General features: G+C 35.3%; 1 protein-coding gene, 1 long non-coding RNA gene and 2 pseudogenes across 14 annotated transcripts; 1 reads left to right on the forward strand and 3 right to left on the reverse strand.

Annotated features, from left to right (window-relative positions):
* Positions 1-879: 879 nt before the first annotated feature.
* Positions 880-14,919, reverse strand: LOC114293944 (pre-mRNA-splicing factor ATP-dependent RNA helicase DEAH1). 12 transcript variants are annotated; one of them, XM_082880151.1, is made up of 9 exons: positions 14,441-14,919; positions 11,903-14,099; positions 11,770-11,820; positions 11,189-11,603; positions 10,957-11,045; positions 2,941-3,040; positions 2,739-2,789; positions 2,092-2,221; positions 880-1,405 (listed from the first exon to the last, which is right to left on the reverse strand). In XM_082880151.1, exons 2-3 carry the CDS (start codon positions 14,061-14,063, stop codon positions 11,795-11,797), a joined length of 2,187 nt encoding a protein of 728 aa, XP_082736277.1. In that variant the 5' UTR covers positions 14,064-14,099; positions 14,441-14,919; the 3' UTR covers positions 880-1,405; positions 2,092-2,221; positions 2,739-2,789; positions 2,941-3,040; positions 10,957-11,045; positions 11,189-11,603; positions 11,770-11,794. The 12 variants fall into 12 exon arrangements, with proteins under 12 accessions (XP_082736277.1, XP_082736282.1, XP_082736281.1 ...); XM_082880156.1 differs by lacking the exon at positions 11,770-11,820; XM_082880155.1 differs by lacking the exons at positions 2,092-2,221; positions 11,770-11,820 and adding an exon at positions 9,641-10,758 and having other exon boundaries at positions 2,931-3,040.
* LOC145795519 (protein FLUORESCENT IN BLUE LIGHT, chloroplastic pseudogene) lies at positions 4,252-5,754 on the forward strand (annotated as a pseudogene). Its single transcript, XR_014336585.1, has one exon. The product of XR_014336585.1 is annotated as a protein FLUORESCENT IN BLUE LIGHT, chloroplastic pseudogene (transcript).
* On the reverse strand, positions 11,229-11,594 carry LOC145796390 (pre-mRNA-splicing factor ATP-dependent RNA helicase DEAH1 pseudogene; annotated as a pseudogene).
* A 2,303-nt stretch (positions 14,920-17,222) lies between the features above and the next one.
* On the reverse strand, positions 17,223-18,835 carry LOC145795520 (uncharacterized). Its single transcript, XR_014336586.1, has 2 exons — positions 18,704-18,835; positions 17,223-17,423 (listed from the first exon to the last, which is right to left on the reverse strand). It is a non-coding gene; the product is annotated as an uncharacterized LOC145795520 (long non-coding RNA).
* Positions 18,836-19,329: the final 494 nt, after the last annotated feature.

Below are 19,329 nucleotides of genomic sequence, written 5' to 3' on the forward strand. Positions count from 1 at the left end.
TAAATCAATACTCAACTATGCAAATAAAATTTGTTTACAGACAGAATAACAATACAAGTACGTAATATATTAATATTTTTCATTCTTTAGATGTATATATATCTTTTTACTTATGTTAATGAGGTGGCTGCGTGCGCTGCACGCAATATGATGCCGGTTACAAGGAATGAAAATCTTTTTGACTGCAATTGATTATTTTGTTTGGTAAACGTGGTTACCAACGAATGAATAAAATCAGAATTTAAAATCAATGAATTTAGGAGAAGCAAAAGGCCCAAGTTTAAAAATTCATTGACTAATAAGTTTCTTTTGAACCTGTCTTTATATTTATAAATGTAGATAGAAAAATGTCAATATATGCATAACCAAAATGACAATTGTAAATATGTGAATACCATAGCATGTGCTACATTGCGAGTCTTTTGGGAAGCAAAAAAAAAGTCTAACTTTTAATTTTTTATCCATTTTAAGTCACATAACCTTTTACAATTTTTATTCACAAAAAGACAATAAACTAAAAAAGTCAAAAAATTAATTTTTTTACCAACTTTCTAAAACATCACTACATGTACAAAAGTTCATAATTAAGTTCAATTTGTAGAGATTGTTCATTAGAGTTCGAAAAGATAAAACAATAAAGCATATTTTCAAAATATAGAATGTATACATGCATGTTTCATTTTCCCCAACATCAGCCCTGTTTGGTAGAGTTGTGAAAAAGTGCTTATAGCTTATGCCTAAACAGTTTATACCTTATAACTATGAACATAAGCTGATTTCTGACTTTTAAATTAAGCATCTCCTGCCCCACTCAAAGAATAAGCTGATTTCTAACTTCCAAAAAGCTATAAGCTATAAACTAAACCAAACACATTAAAATAGTTTATATTAAGTTGAAAGCTGAAATAAGTTGCTTTTAAGTTCTGCCAAACAGGCACATCATGTAGAACAAAAATAATAAATTCTAGATGATTGATCTTTTGCATCTACTTATCAAAAAATTGAAGATAGCAAAAAGATCAGCGGATGAAAGTCCATGTCACTTTGTTGACAAAAAAAAAAAAAGAAAAATGATTTTTTTCCCGAATTTTTCTTCCCCGAATCCCCCGACTGCCCAAAACGATGTCGTTTTGGGGAATTTCCTTTTTCTTTTTCTTTTTTTTCTTCCCTCCAGTCTAAAACGCAAAGAGGGAGAGGGAGAGAAAGAAAAGAGAGGGTCGAGGCCGTCGCTGATCGAGGGTCGAGACCGTCGCAGCCCAGCCCGGTTGATGTTGGCCCCTCCAGTTCTTCTCCTTCTTCTTCTTCTTCCTTTTTCAAATTCTGGGGATTCGGGGGGCTCTTTTTCGAGCTACAAATCAGTTTTGAAAAAAATAAATAAAGGCCCATCATGTCGCCCATTCCATGCCTGAAATAGAAATAGTTAGTTACATGTTACTCTTCTCAATCAAATTGGAAAATTATGTTGAATTATGTGGGTATTGAACTATAGGAGTGAAGATTTTATATTTCCCATAGCAATAGCAGCAGTCCATGCCTCAATTGGTATAGTGCTATGGTTTCAAAGTCTTTTACATTCTTTTGACAAGGTTTAACAAATTCATACACTAACTTTTAACTTAGGGCAGCGGTAGTCCTTGTAGTTTACTTTTGTTTTATTTTGATTCCTGTTATTTCAATTTGATCAATTTTACTCCTTAATTTTACGGATTGTGTCATATTAGTTCAATAAATAACGGCAGTTAAGTTTGATGGACGGAAAATCAAACGACATTTCAATTTGATCCCTGTAATTTACAAGATGTGTCAATTTAGTCCTTATTGTTGACTTTCCTATAAACTACAAAGACCAAATTGACACATCCTATAAATTACAATAACCAAATTGAAACATCATTTGATTTTTCATCCATCAAACTTAACCGCTGTTATTCATTAGACTAATATGACACAATCCATAAAATTAAGGGACACAATTGATCAAATTGAAACAATAGGAACTAAAATGAAAAAGCAGATAAACTACTGGGATCATTTGCATAAGTTACCCTTCAACTTATGAACATGTATGATGAGGTTGAGCAAAAGAGTTGCCTGGTTGAGCAATTGATAATCTGGGATAATGCTCGAAACCTCCAAGGCCAAGTGTACACGGTGCAACCCAAAGTGTCGACCGGGAAGAGGAGTCCAATTGTAACTGATCATCAAAGCTACCCTTGCTAGCCTGGATGAGCAGTTTCAATGCCAAAGAAATAGATGTTTTAGGCATAAATGGAACGCACAAAAGCAAAGCTAACATCTGTAGTGAGTGTTGTTTTTTTGCCTATGTGGTCCTCATGCACTGGGTTGCCCATTTAATGTGTATGATATGATAATCTTCATAAGCACAATAATACAAATAATTTGGCAAAGCATTGGGAAATGTGTTTTTTCTTTTCTTTTGAGTTTCTAAGACATGAAATCTGGTAAAATTCAGATTGGGATTCCTTTTCTATGCAATTCCACACAGACAAACAAACAAACAAAAAAATTGTTCATCAATATGTTTCTCATCCTATTCTAAACTGATTTTTCACACTTCCCATCATATAATTTTAAGCTATGTTTCTTCCGTTCCTAACATTAAAATCCTACTTTTGTTTCAAATATTGTAAATCGTGTTCTACGTGGAAATACAAATCTAACTGAGAATTTCCGATCAACATAAGCAAAACTGAGGAAGAGGGTTTTTATCTGAGTACTTGGGTATGCCATAAAATTCATTTCTTTGGCATTGCCAAATCCATGAAAACCTGAAAATAAAAATAGAAAAATTGTAATCAGTACTTTACATAATAGATTCTTAATTATTTATTTATTTATTTTTGCATGGGTACAAATATGAGACATAATCTTTCAAAGATTCTTGTTCCAGCAATATGACATGTACATACCACTACCTACATGTGAATGCTAGTTAAATAGTTGTAGGCAGTGTTGGTAGATTTCAGCAGTAGAAGCCTCGTCACCAAAGTAGCAATCAGAGCTTCATATTACACCAGCTCTGCAATATTAAAAATAGTACAATTTATGGAAAACTTGGAGGGAACTTGATTCCAATAGCCATTAAGGTATTCCAAGATTGGAAGCATGGCCGCACGTAGTTACAAATTCTTTTTAAAGATGGAAGAATTCATAAAGACAAAATCAATCAATCCTGATAGAGATCAAAAATGGCAAAAAGAAATATAACTAAAAGGATAGAACCTCAAATTCTTGACAACGCCATAATTTGGTGGAGAAATTAACACCACAGTTCTAAACAAAAGAAACACCTCATAAAATCCTACAAAGCAAGGGCAACTATCAATTCTTGACAAAAGCAACACCGCAATTCGGTGGAGAAATCAACACCATGAATTTTTCACAATTTATGCAAGGGCAACCTCTTGCATAAGAGAATCAACATCACATTGGGGATTCTACAAATCTAACTAATAAGTCTAATTATGATTTTAAAAAGCAAAATCAAAGGCCTTGACAAGATGGAGTAATTCAACAAACCTCTGAATACCATCAACCCATAACAAAATCATTCACAGAATAACAAAAAAAAATTTGGCAAATTCTTTAATCCTAAAAGTAGTTTGAATTTTAATTAATAGGAACAATTGACCACAACACTGCATAAATTATAGTTTTCCAAATTCTTTTTCCTAGTCTCAATAAGGATTGGAAAATCAGCATAAAAAAAAATGCCCAAGGAAGGAAGGCATACCCATTGACTACCCCACCACATTAAGCATTGACTCCAAACATTCGAAGCATGCATGCAATCCAACGCAATAGAACATGTGAAGCTCATTCAATCTCACTTTGACAAAATGGGCACGAAGCATTATTAGTACCAGCTAAAATGTTTCTCTCAATCAAAATATTTGTTAACTTAAAACCAACAAAGAAGAAACATGTAATCAGCTCAACCAAACCAAAGACCCTTTTCTATTTTGTGCACTACGATCTAATCAACAAAAATAAAAATTAATTTTTGTAACAAAATATGCAGTAAAATAGAACCAAAAAACGTAAGTTCTTCATTTAAAATTATCTATTATGAACAAGTGTTAAAACCTATCACCTACTTCACCCACTTAAACCTACTCCACTAAACCTAACCCACTACACCACTACCACCTCACCTGCTCCACTAAACCTAACCCACTACACCACTACCACCTCCACTTCACCTACTCCTTACCTACTACACACTCACCCTCTTCTATATATAGGAATCATGAATCATTGTAATATATATAACATGATCAATCAATAATACATTAATTTTTTACATGGTATCAGAGCAGGTTTAGAACCTAATATTTTCGCTTCACCGGCGGGCGGCAACCTCACCTTAGCCGTCCGCCGGACCTCAACCAAATTCCGCTAAAGTTTTCTACACGCCCTCACTCCGCCGCCGTATTTCACCGCCGCTCATCTTCCTCCGGCCAAATTCCTCTCAAACTCCATGTCTTTGCCACTGCTAGGCAGTCGGTCTATGCTTACAGGAGTAAATGATGTCAACACCTCTGTATCAGAAGGAACTTGTGATACTGTCCATACACAAGTAGATTATGTCACCACTCTGGAAGACTTAGTTGCTCAGGTGATGGTTCCTGTAAGATCCCCAGCCGTGGCACTTATTGTCACTAATGCCTTGATGTTGCGTATGCCTTTTGAAGCTCTGGCAGAAACATGTGAGGCTGATAGATCTGCTTTCGACATGCCCTTACTGCTATTTGTAGCCCTTGTAGGGGCCACAGTTGGAGGACTGCTTGCAAGACACAGGAGAGGAGAATTGGAACGGCTGAATGAGCAGTTGCGCCAGATCAATGCAGCACTAAGAAGGCAAGCAAAGATCGAGTCTTATGCCCCCACTCTGAGTTATGCTCCTGTTAGTGGTAGAATACAAGAAAATGAAGTAATTGTTGATCCAAGGAAGCATGAATTGATTTCCCATTTGAAATCTGGAAAGAATTTTCTGAGGAATCAAGATCCAGAGAAGGCATTTGTGGAGTTTAACGCTGCTGTGGCTGTTCCATCGCCATGGGAAGTACATGGCTGTGGCTGTTCCAAACAGATTCATCTCATCTCTCTCTCTCATCTTTGATGTGGTGCCCAAGGATGTCAACACTGCTGTGTTGTTTTTGAGAAGAGTCAGAAAACTTGCAACGAAATTCCTCTCTCTCACTTTACTTTTTCAAACCCACAGCTCCTTTTTCTTTCACCACATGATCCCCTTTCTTTTCTTTTCTTTATTTTTCACTTTCAAACCCACAATCCTTTTTTTAAATCAACCCACTCAACTTTCTTTTATTTTAATATATATCTATATATATATATATGTTTATTATAACATATTGCACAGATTCACAAACCCATTTTCTTTTCTTCTAATCTTTCTTTATTTATTTCTTTCTTTTCATTCCTTTATTACATCTATACCCATATCCATCATCACACTCTTTCTTTATTTATTTCTTTTAATCACCTTTTGCACCTCCCTCACCGACTCCCTCACCACAAAATAGAATTTTTATTTATTTATCTTATCTTTTTTTTTTGTGTTCCATTTTTCACAATAAAAAAAAAAAAAAACAAAAACAAAAAACAAAACACAAAAAAAAAAAAAAATATAGCTTTGCACACCAAACCATATTTTATTCATCTCAGGGATCAACCCCGATCACAATTTTACACACAAAAAAAAAAAAAAAAAAAAAAAAAAAACCAAAACACAAACACCCAAAGATTTGTTTTCTTTTCTGCCAACGGCCACCCACCGACCTCACTTCTTCGCCTATTCCGCCGGTCTTTTCTTCTTGCCTCCGTCCTGGGCGGTCCTTGACGGTGTTGCCTCCATGTTTCCCACTCCACTGGGCACGATCACTACTCCCTGCTCCTCCACTGCAGCATATGGTGGACCTCCAAATCAGAACATCACGGTGGCCTTCCGCTTCAGCTCCTTATTTTCCGCCTTTAGCACACTTATCTCTGCTCGCGCATCCTTATACATGCGTTGGAGCAGAGCCAGTTGGGCATTTAACTGCTGCACCTCATTTGTCCTACTCTGCAGCCGGTTCGACAAATTTGTAACCGCAATCATGGTTTCCACACATGACTTCAATGTATACTGATTGGCCTCCACATCCGACTGCACTGCCATTCTTTGCTCCACAGACCGCATAGGAAAGTTCAACGGAGCAAACTCCGGGGCGCTTGGTTGAGGTTCCAGTGCCACCGCACCAGTTATCTCTCTTGTTGACTCATTGAGGTCGGGAAAAAGAGTGAGCAGACCACGGGACGAAGAGGCCATATTCTGGGTAGCTGAACGGGAAGACGAGGCCATGTTATGGGTTGCTGAGTGTTTCAGAGAAAGGTTGGTTACAGAATGGCAACAGAGTGTTCCAGAATCTCTTTCTCAGAAACGGAAGAGTTTTTTCAAAGGATTTTCGGCGGTTTCAGACTGGTTTGCACAGCCTCCGCCTCAACCTTGGTTAAATAGCCGAGGCCGACACGCCACTCTGTCGCTCACGTGCCTCGCCGCGTCTCCGGCTCACCTTTTGATGGCTCGACGCTTTCTGTCAGGCACGCCTTTTGATGAAGTGGGCGCGCCTTTTGCGGGCGCGACTTTTGAGGGCTCACTATATATATATCCATATATATATATATTTGGGCAGCCTATATACACCATCATACAGTGTATTTTTTAAGGGTCCGACAAGACTCTGTAAACTGTCCCGACATTGATTCCGGTTAGCTCCTTCAAGGGTCCGACAAGACTCTGTAAACTGTCCCGACATTGATTCCGGTTAGCTCCTTCATGGGTCCGACAAGACTCTGTAAACTGTCCCGACATTGATTTCGGTTAGTTTCTACAAGGGTCCAGCAAGACTCCGTAAACTGTCACAACAACTATCACAACATTGTCTGCTACAACGGTCCGACATGACCCCATAAACTGTCTTCTACATCGGTCTGACACAACCATCCAGTGTCCTCTACAACGTTATGACACCACCATACAGTGTCTTCACCATCGGTCTGACACGACCATACAGTGTCTCCTATCCTCTTTTCTTTTATGTATTCGTCTATTTTCTTGTTTTGTTACTCTCTCCAAACTCAAGTTGGCTAGTTCCTATCCCCCTTGAGTTTGCGGGGGCTGTTAAAACCTATCACCTACTTCACCCACTTAAACCTACTCCACTAAACCTAACCCACTACACCACTACCACCTCACCTACTCCACTAAACCTAACCCACTACACCACTACCACCTCCACTTCACCTACTCCTTACAACAAGATATAATAAACAACTACAAGAATTTACCGGATTAAAAGTCAAAATAGAAACAGATATGCAACAATAATATAATCTAAATACAAAATAAAAAGATGATCAATATACAAAGATAGAATTAGCAAATTGGTTAGCTTTATTTATCCCAAAAAATAAATAAATAAATAAATAATTGCTTAGCCGAAAAAGAGGCAAAAATAAGTAACAGGTGACAGCAACAACCCTGCACCAGGCATTCTATTTTGCAAAACTTCTCAAGAAATAGCTACATGTGGATGTGACAATGCTGAACAAAAGAAGAAAAAGAAAGGAAGACAAATACCGAAACAAAAAATAGGTTACAAAAAAATTTGGAAATTATACATTATTTCGAAACAGAGAGCAGAGAAAAGAAGAAAACAAATCCAAAGTTGAAATTAACAAAGGAGGAAACACAATAAAATAAAAAAAGAGAAAAAAATCAAAGAAAAGGAAAAAATAAAAATAAAAAAAGAAAGAGGAAACACCGTGAAAAAAACGCAATAAAAAAACAGAGAAGAAGAAGAAAACCCAACAATAATTATAAATGGAAGACACAAAAAGCAAAAATCATCTCTTCAAATCGATGTCGACGCAGACGTATAAAAACCCAAACAAAAAAAATTAAAATAAAATAAAGATCAGAACAAAGCATACAAGCAATTAAAAGCCAAATAAAAAAATAAAATAATTTGTAATGGGAAATCAGATTAAAAAATCAAAAAGTTGAATGAAGCAGAAATAACCAACAAGCAGCAGTTTGCACTCTATTTTCACTTCTACAGATTGATGTCAACATGTATAAAAACCCAAACAATACAAAACAAAAAAGAATAAGCAAATTAGGATCATAATACAGAACAAAGTATACAGTAAAACCTCTATTAAATAAAAAAGAAAAATAATTTATTAGATGAGAGAAAATCAGAAAATAAGAAAAGTGAAAGAATAGAGAAAACAAATGAATCCATACACATAACACCAAGACTACACAAATCTACAGCATTAGCGGGTATCTTTGAAGCAAAATTTTGCATATCGAAACTGCAAAAAACTTGTGGATCTATGAACCCTGTTAGGGTGAGTCGGCAGACCAATGGGTGGGGGAGAGTAGAAGGACATTAAAAAGATGAAAGAGGAAGACAAGTAAGAAACGAATGGGCAGAGGGGAGAGAGAAGTGCCTAACAAAACTTGATTTTACACAAACACCCTCAAACTAAGTCAAAAGGACCCACTGTCTATAGTATGAAACAATAAAGCAAACATAAGGGCAGAATAGACCTTTTATAGAGGACGAAAAATTTACTGTTCATTTACATCGGTGCTTTATGTCTATAGTATGATACTGCATAAAAAATAAAATTTAACTTTAAAATATATATGAAAATGATTCGTGCCTGAAGGCACTTCCAAACACAATCTTACCCAACTAAAATGAAGTATATTCCTAATTTATCAACATTTCATATGTCCACCGAATCCACTCAAGATACCACAGGGATTGATTCAGTGGTAAGATGTTCGAATTTCTCGCTCAAAGTCTGGGTTCAAATCTCCATAACACCTTATTGGGATTAAACATACTTTTTAGTGCCCATAGCAAGCGGGGGCCTTAGCTTTAACTCCGGGCCCGACGTAGGTGCAGTGGGATTCCCTGTAGATACACTGTGTGTGCTAAGGGACAATACTCCGTGGTAGGTATGTGGAGTAACCTATCTACATATCTATTTTCCCCTTCTGTTGTACCCAAAAAAAAGAATCCACTCAAGATGTGGACCTCATGCCTCAAGCAAACTATTTTGAAGAATTTCAACCATCAAGATATAAACTCACTAAAGTAAATTAAATCAATTCATATAATCCAAAACAACAAATAAACAATATTTTTTAATCAACCTTGTGAGAATAAAAAAAATTAATTATGAGGAATGAAAGTAAAAGCAAATGTAAGTATCAAAATCAAAGTGATTTGGAAGAACAATTCTTAACCACATACATCCAAATAACAAAACTTAATACTATCTCAATGAATTCTTTATAGTGTTTATTACATGCCAAACAATTAATATTTACATTTAAGTAAGCACTATGAAAAATAAGAAAATAATGGCACAATAATTGTTAAACTAGAAATTTTGGACTTGATCACAGATGGGAACATCAATGGATACACCATTCACCCATTGAATCTCTTTTCTACAAATAAACAAGCAACAAAACAAAGAAGAAGAAACTAAACACGGACTGAAAACCAAATGCCAACAGGAAAGTTGAATGCAATACCTCTTCTCAACCTGAGCTCTGACACTTTCAGTTTAAAAAAAAAAAAAAAAAAACTGGGCTTTGACACCTTGTTAAGTCACCAATTGTTCCAAAAGGTTAGGCCCAACAATGTACATCAACATCAAGCTATCCAACAAGTAGGTGTGCACATGCCCAATCCATTCCAATTGCCATAACCACAACTAGGACCATATACCCTGCCATCCATTCCAATTTGTCTCTTTATCATTTCAAAAATAATCAACAAAGGCATGTCCAAGGCCTTACCTATGTGCATAATGACAAGCATAAATCACATTTGGATCTACATGAGAACTTAGACTTGGTCAATCATTCAGGTGGGATATGCATGAGCCAATAATGTGCATCAGCGTTAATTTCCTTAATTTTATCTATGTTTTGCTTAAATACATGCTAAATTAAGTCTTTTAATTCCATAACCTAGAATCTGATATTGAAATTGGCATATAATATAAATGCCTAACACAAAACGTATGTTCGACACCTAGCATCAAAAGATCGAACGTCTCAACCAGTCCTATATGAAATCAGATTGCATAGTAAGTACACAGTAACGAATTCCAAGTAATTAACAGTACGATATATAAAACTATGCACTTTTGACATTTTAAACTTTACCTTCTGTCTATCATATAAGAAAGTGAACCCCATCCCAATTTCATTTATAGGTCTCAAGGAACAGCCATGGTCAAAGAATACATCTGATTGTTTCCATCCCCACTAACACAGCATGTATTAACTGACCCCTATAAACTTCCATTTCTGGAAACATCAATTTCATGTATGTTTTACCAAAATCTGTCTCTATATTTAAGCATATGAAGAAGACAACTGCTTGGATTTGTTGATTTTTGCAACTTTAAGTTGTGGGTTGATATCACTCACCAAAACAACACAATTGCTACAATGTCAGACTAGTCATTAGATAATAGTATAAGATATTGACAAAATTTTTACATCAGAAATAAACTAAACAGAGAGAGAGAGAGAGAGAGAGAGAGTAAAATGAGCTTATCTGTTGCAAACTGGAGATAGACTTAGAATTCAATGGACAGTAGCAACCTAGTGGAGCAACAGCAACACTAAAGCTGCAAAATCTATTTATAAAATTGGATCAACCAACTTCACTAATTGAACTAGAATAAATTGCTAAATAGACAATGTAAAAAGAAGAAAATTGGATTCCCATTAAAAAAATCACATATTGCAGAAGGGAATAATACCCTTCAGCAGAAGATTTGTTTAGACTGGAGAGATATTAATATTCCTTGTTTTGGCTATAGCAATGTATATACCTTTGCATAATCTCTCTTCGTTTTGGAAATTCAAAGAGCCAATGTCACACCTTACAACATCTCAGAACTTGCATCACGAGCTACCAAATCTACAAATCCATATCAGTAAATTGGGATTACTTTTTCAACAATCAATATATTGTACATACATGAGAAAATGAATAAAGATCATAATGTTTCGGGAAAATTATCACCCATAATTTTTAAATTTTGTTTACATGACTGTACTTACAATCTTCTCCTCTCAATTAATGCCCCTCTTTGTGTCCCAATCACTTTGATCCACTGTCTTCAACATCCTTCAACTGATAATAATGAGGAGCTATTTCAAGCAGCCATTCAGATTTTATCTCGGTAACTTGCCGCATATACTCCTTGGTCGTCAGAACCAACTCATTGTAAATAACCCATTTTGGAGGCCCATGTGATAAACCTGAGGTAGGGTGAATATAAACTGTCTGAGGATGTTTGACGGTTTGATAAGATCCATTTTCCAGCAGCCTTGACGAATGGGTGAAAAAACCAGATGCTATAGCCTTCTTTATAGCTTCTATATCACTTGTGTTGGAAGTCAGTTCAATTTCCACCCTCTCCAATTGCCCCTCCAACTGGTCTCTTATATCTCTGGCCCGTTTCATACTCCTAACCTGGACAAAATTATCATAACACCATTGAGTCGAAAAGTTAGTTTCCTTCCAAGAAGTATAAACATTTAACAGTGCAATATGATCTCCGACATGCCCTCTATGAAAATTCATCTTTGCACTGTCTGCAAGGAGTTTTTTGTTCTTAGGACAATAAAAAATATCATACCCAACAGAAAGCATGGCAGCAATCGTTATGATCTCATCCGAGCACTTGTACCTGTCAGATGCAACAATCATTCTAGAAAATTTCGGATCAAGAGGAAATTCTGCCATTTTTCTACCAATTTTTGTCAACTCACCTGATTTATTCAGAGCACTCAGCGCATAAAGTAATTCCAGAGCTTTCAGTAAAGCTTCGACTGGTGGGGGATCCATAAGCTCAAAATTCATCAAGTTACTGATACCGAGGGTCTTAAGAGTCAGCACAACATTTGCAAGGTTGGTACGCTGTATCTCCGGTGCAGTATTGTCTTCCATATCATTGTGATAGTCATATGCTGTGTACAAGCGGAAACACTTTCCAGGACCTGTTCGCCCAGCTCGACCAGCCCTTTGCATTGCTGACGCTTTTGATATGGGAGTGACTAATGACGACTCCATCTCAGTCCGCGGGTTACAAGTCTTCATCTTGCAAAATCCTGGATCAATGACATACTTTATCCCATCAATTGTCAAAGAGGTTTCTGCTATATTTGTGGCAAGGACAACTTTTCGTGCTCCTTTAGGGGTAGGTTCAAATATTTTTGCCTGGCGCTCAGTTGGAAGGTTTCCATAGATTTGAAAAATTACAAGTTGTGCTATCTTTGATGCCAGACCCTTCATTCTCTGATTAAGCATTTCCTCAGCTGTCTCAATTTCCTCTTGCCCGGTGAGGAAGACCAATATATCACCATCTGGTTGAGTCACATGGATTTGAAGAACAGTGACAATCGCCGCATCCAAGTAGTTAGCCTCTGGCGCTTTCGTGTAGGATATTTCAACAGGATATTGCCTTCCGGGTATTTCGAAAATTGGGGCAGAATCAAAAAAATCACTGAACTTTTTTGTGTCAAGAGTGGCACTTGATATGAGCAATTTGAGATCAGGACGAAACCTAACAATATCCTTAACTAAACCAAACAAAATATCAGTTGATATAGTTCTTTCATGAGCTTCATCTATCATCAACACACTGTAGCTTGCAAGGTCTGGTTCACCAAGAAGTTCCCTCAACAACCTTCCATCAGTCATGTATTTCAAAACGGTCTTCTCTGATGTGTAGTTTTCAAAGCGAATAGAGTAACCCACCTCGTGCCCAAGTTTGACACCCATTTCTTGTGCAACTCTGGCAGCAACACTCATAGCAGCAACTCGACGTGGCTGAGTACATCCAATCTTCCCACGTTTTGTGTAGCCTGCCTCGTGAAGATATTGAGGTATCTGAGTAGTCTTTCCAGAGCCTGTCTCTCCTGTAATAACAAGGACCTGATGATCACAAACAGCTTTGAGCAATTGATCTCGAAACGTATAGATTGGCAGAGCTTCTCTCTCATCAACCAAATTTGGCTCAATAGGTGATTCAACTTCGAATTCATCGCAATCCATAGTCGTAGCATTGATGAAGTGATTAACATCGTCCTCGAACACAAACTCATATTCATCACTTGTTGGGTTTTTATGTTTTTTTAAATTGAGAGTAGCCCTTTTGATCTGCTGCTCTACCCAAGCTGATTGTTCTGCGAATGGCTTCTTCTCATCTCCGGCACTTGCATCCCTGTAATTTTGCTTTGCAATAGCAAATCTTCTCTTCTGATTTACACCCCCTTCTCCATCATAAGCTTCGGGCATTTTGTACTTGCCCATATCATTATCAGATTCTCTAGACCTCTTCTTGGCAAGCTCATAAACTTGTTTCTTGTACCTCATCTCTTGATTCTCTGCTTCACTCAGCTTTACACCCTCAAACAGGTACTCCTCGTCCTGTATATCATATCCCATCTCCTCCAGCTTCTTTTGCTCTCTCTTCTTCAAGTACTCTTGCCTCGAAATTCTTCTCAGTGTCTTGACATTATTGTTCTCTCTTTGGTCACCCAATCTCTCTTCAATCTGTCTCTTAACTTGTTTTCCTTTTTCATCACCTTCTTGTTCTTCAATTTTCCTCTTTCTGAAACACTTTCTGTTGCCAGCATCACCAACACTATCATCGTCATCAACGTTGGCCTCGAGAATTGTGTGTGTCCTTTGCTTCCTTGCAAGAATCATTGCCTCCCTTTCCTGTATCTGATAAAGATTCAAGCCGGAAGAAGCTTTATCACGTGGAACCTTCTTGAAAATTTCTTCAGCGAACGAGCATGTTTCGCTTGACGCTGATAACCCAACATCCTCTAGCTGTTGGGCCAATTCAGCCGGGGACAATGCTTGTTCGGACAAACCAAGAACATACAAAACAATTTCAGGCATAGAGTATCCCAATAGCAACATCAATTTGTCGGAGACCCATTTCTTCAACTCAATCTCCTGCATTTTATTCTAATCAATTGGAAAAATTTGTGTATGGGCAGTGTGTGTAATCAGATGGATATAATACAAGTCCCAAATCAAACTAGCAAAAACACAGACTTGGAATGAAATTATGTTTCTTGTTTAACAAGTATCAAATTTTCAATCAACCCAAATCTTCAAATTACCCTATGCTATGGGTTTACAAGTCCCAAATCCAACTAGCAAAAACACGGAATTATAATGAAATTAAGTTTGTCGTTTAACAAGTTTCAAATTTTCAATCAGTCAACCCAGAACTTCAAATTACCCTATGCGTAATTAAAATATTTCGAAACACAATCACAAAAAAAACGTACCACGATTTGGGGCAAAACCACCGGAAAGAAGGGGGGAAATCTTGCCGCCGCAAAGCACCACCGTGTGCGGCCTTTAAACGCCTGAAAATACTGAAAAACTCGCCGGAAAAGTGACCGATTTCAGAACCAAACTGTGAAAATTGGGAGTCCTATGTCTGTATGTCTATCTGTCTCTCTCTCTCTCTCTTTAGAAAACGAAAATTCTTCGGAATTGACTGCAACGCTTGTCTCGGCTAATGGGTTTTTCCTAATCCTTGTAGGTTTCAAGTTAGTCATATTTGGCGACTAGCATTGCTACAGAATAACACGGCTTTTTCCACCGTATATTTCATATGTTTCATATGTATTTGATCTTTCATATGTTTCATATGTAATTGATCTCGTAAAGGAAACATATTTGGAAAAGTCCAGGAGGAAGAGTTCCCAGAAAGATATCATGAATTTTTTATTTATATACATTTTAAGTACTGATGATAATCGAGTCAAACGAACCGCACAATTAATTATTTAAGTTTAATTGGACGGTGTATAAATAAATATATAGGAGAAGCAATTGAGTAGTCAATACTGGAGTCCAGATCCTCCGCCGTGGTAGCCTGCAATGGTTCCGTGGTATATAAAACGACATCGTTTTGTTAATTTTTTTTTTCTCTCTCCTTTCCACCTCTCTCTCTCTCTCATCCATTAGAACCTAAACCCAATAGACAGAATCAGAACAGAGGAAATGAGAGAACCAAAACAGAGGAAATGAGAGAGAGACGAAGCTGAAGGAGTATAGTCGATGAGGCGAAACGGCGGTGAGTCAGCAGCGAGGTGAGGCGAAACTGTGGCGACGAGGCAAGGCGAGGGAGGAGGAGCGTGCAAACCCAAATCTAGGATTTTCAAAGAGAGATTGACGAAGAAAACACAACACAGAGCCACAGAAAAGCTTCATTGCCTACGGCTTCAACTTGCTGTCACGAGCATATCATCATTGCCAGCATCTCAACTAAAAAATGATAGAAAAAGATCACTACATATAATTGTAGTGTTCGTTGCAAAAATTGGGTCATAATATTAGCTTCCATTGTTTTGTTTTTATTTAGATTAGGTTTTAATTGTTTATAGTGTAAAGCCCTAAAAATTTGAATTTGAACTTGTTTGAAATTTGTAAAACAATTTAGGGGTTCTATAGAATATCCTAAAAAAATCTATAGTTCTGCTATTGTTTCTATTTAATTTCAATGAACCCATTTGTTTTAAAATTCTAGACTTTTATGTGTGTGCAGCGGCGAAGAGGAATCAAGAGAGAAGAGTCTTGTTGTGGCAGTGGCTGGGCGGTGATGAAATGTGGCCGATGATGGTGGTTGGGTGTTGGTGGCAAAATTGAGATCGCACGCGCGCGCGCGAGAGAGAAGGGAGCTGGTGCCGCCGAAGGAAGAAGAAGGGTTTGTGATGGAAGCAAAGGTGGTTCTCTCAATTTCTTCTTTCTTCTTCTTCTTTCCTTCATTTTTTTATTTTTTGCCCCCAAAACGACGTCGTTTTGGGGGCACTGCAGGAACAATGGCAGGAAACCATGGCAGAAGATCCGGACTCGTCAATACTGGCAGTGTAGTCGGCTGTCAAGAGACTAGTGGGTGGCACACACGATGTGTGTGCAATTTAAATAAGTAAAAATAAAAAAAAATAATAATGAAATTAATATTATAATATGTACTTCGCTTAAATGGTATGAGTTCTCGTACTTAAACCCATGGTCATGGGTTCAAGCCTTACCCATCTCTTTGTTTAACTTTTTTTTTAAAAATAAAAAATACTGCCACATGGCATAAAGCTTCAGGACACCATAAGAGGTGTTCACTTTATAATAGTACTAGCGGTTGGGCACACGCGCGATGCGTGTGCAAACTCGTTTGGAATTATAACATGAAATTCACATTAAATTTTCTAATAATGCACATATAAATCACATGTATAACTATGTGTAATGTAACATTTGATATTAAGATATTGATAAATAAAATATATATGTTAAAATTTGTTCGATTTATTTTTAAAAAAAATATAATATTTACTAATCTTAACTAAAGAAAACCTTACAACAAAAATTCATATAAAATCTCAATTTGGTAAGATAAGACTAAAGATCTTACAAATCTTGCAAAAAATATATAAGATACATGTAAAAATTAATTTACAAACAATGTACATTGATCAAATTAGAATTTTACGTTGTTAAAATGAGCCACAACAGTACACATGCGTACTTTGACTAATAAAGTACAATAATAATTTTGGTTTTCTAATTGGCTTATTATATATAAAGGCACAAAATGTAAATATTATTAAAGTTTTTTATAAATGAAACTAAAAAATTTAAAAATTACATTTTGACATAGATTAACATAGTCCAAATCAAATGGAAAAGAAATCCAAAACTTTTTAAGTCTAAGTCTAAACAATTACACACATTTTATGCTTCATAGTTTTTTAAATATATATATATATATATATAAATGAATATAAACTTACAATATAAGTGTTTTTTTTTTTTTCAAAAGGAACTTGATATAACATAATAGATCTTTTTATTTTCTATGAAAAGTATAATTAACAGTAATACACCAAAAAATACAAAAATACAAATTCAAGACTCTCAAAATACTTACAAATGGAAAATTTAAGAATACTGAAGAACACTAAATTTTTTAAACACGCCCACAAAATTTAAAACACAACTATAGAAGTTATTTGTTCTGACCATCACAAACTCTTTAAGTAAACATAAAAAAAAAAAAAAAAATTATAAATTTGATTTTTTTAAGCTTAGAAAAAGAAATTACACATTTGTTTAAGCCCAAATAGAATTAATTTGAATTATTCAAGTTTCAAGCATTACAAACCCAACGCTCATATAGAATGTTTACAATCAAAGTAAATAGGTGTCGATAGAAAATCAATCGAGAAATTGTTTATTCTGAACAACACGAAGTCAAAAAGTAACCTGCAAAAAATACAAACGAAGGAAAGTCAATTTTTTCTCCAAGAAATCTAATAACATAGTTTTTTTTCTTTTACTTTTTAATGAAGAAAATAAAAAATGTAATTAATCAGTACACACAAAATACCAAAACACAAACCCATACTCTTGGAACACTCACAAAGATTTGATATATACAAAAAAAAATAATTAACTATTAATATAAATAATAAAAAACCCCAAAACTTTAAAAAAAAAAAATTAAGACTATTACTTTTTTAAATATAACAAAATTTATGAATATTGAATTGTTTTTAAAAAACACACACAAAATTACACAAATAAACAAACCAATTTTTTGAAAGCATAAATTATAAACGCACAAACACAAATGTTGATGTAAACCAAGAAAAATAAAAATTGATTTTTTTTAACCTAATAACACAATGAAACATTTTGTTTTGTTACTTTTTTTTTTATAGAAAGTATAACTAACAGTATTACACCAAAAAAAAAAAAAACTAAAGACACTCATTTTATATGATTTTTTTTAAGAGCACTGGATTTTATTTTAAATAACATACACACAGAATTAAGTGAACAAACAAATCAAATTTTAAAAATTGAATTTATACACACAAAAAAAAAAAGACCCAAAAAACAAAACAAAAAAACAAAAACAAAAGCTTTAAAAAGATAACCGTGAAAAAAAAAAACTCCAAACTTTTTAAGTGTAATCTACGTCTAAATAATTGCACACATTTTATACTTCGTAATTTTTTATATATATAAAAAAAATTTGAATATAAACTTGTACTATATGTTTTTTTTCTCCAAAGAAACCTGGTAACATAATGGATCTTTTTTATTTTCTATGAAAAGTATAATTAACAGTAATACACAAAAAAATACAAAAATACAAATTGAAAACTCTCAAAAGACTTATAGTTATGTAGAATTTAAGAACACTGAAAAACACTAAATTTTTTAAACACATCTAGAAAATTTTAAAATGCTTAATTTTTATTTTTTTTAACAAACAAATGACACCAATGATCTTAAAACACTTACAGATAAAGAGATTAATATACACTTGACAGTTTAAAAAAATTAAAACAAAGAAGTTGAACACTATTAAAACAACAAACAAATAAATCAAACCCAAACAATTGCATCAAAACACAAATGATGTACATAACATTATATATATAAAATTGTTGTATACATTAACTTGAATCCAAAATAAACAAAATTGTGAATTTTCAATTTAGAGATGTGAAGGGGCTAAAAAAATAAATGACTACCGTCGTCTTGGAGAGGGTAACAACGCCTTCGACTTTGGAGTTGCCCTTGAGGACGGCTACGGCTTTCTTTGCGGCGGCGAGAGAAGGAAATGGATTGGGGGTAAATTTGAGGAGGGAGAGGGCGTGGAATGAAGAGAAGGGAGATGGGTTCTTGTTGTTGTGAGGGGTTGGGGAAGAGAATAGTGGGTAATGAAGAGTATGGGATGGAGTAGTTGAAAGAAGTTATTGATGGAGAAAGTGGAAAACATGGGATGTGGTTTTTTTTTTTTTTTTTTTTTGAGTAGTTGAAAGAAATTACTGATGGAGAAAGTGGAAAACATGGGATGTAGTTTTTTTTTTTTTTTTTTGGTCAAATCATCTAATTTACACGTGAACATTGTTGAGGCTTCATGACACCAAAATTGGTGTTTGCTTTTAATAATAGAATAGATAGATAGATAGATAGATGAAAAATAATTGTTTCCTTTTCGTGTTTTAATAGGACGGTATTGTTCGGCTCGTGTGGATCCACCACGGGTCCCGTTTTGCTAATCGAAACCGTTGAATATGTAGAACTCGTCGAGTACTATATGTTAGTAAAAAATCACGTTGATCGAATATCGATAGCTATCTGATCGTGTTAGTTT

This window comes from Camellia sinensis, chromosome 7 (genome assembly GCF_055761805.1).
Source record: "Camellia sinensis isolate YWXY chromosome 7, ASM5576180v1, whole genome shotgun sequence".
NCBI classification, from domain to species: domain Eukaryota; kingdom Viridiplantae; phylum Streptophyta; class Magnoliopsida; order Ericales; family Theaceae; genus Camellia; species Camellia sinensis.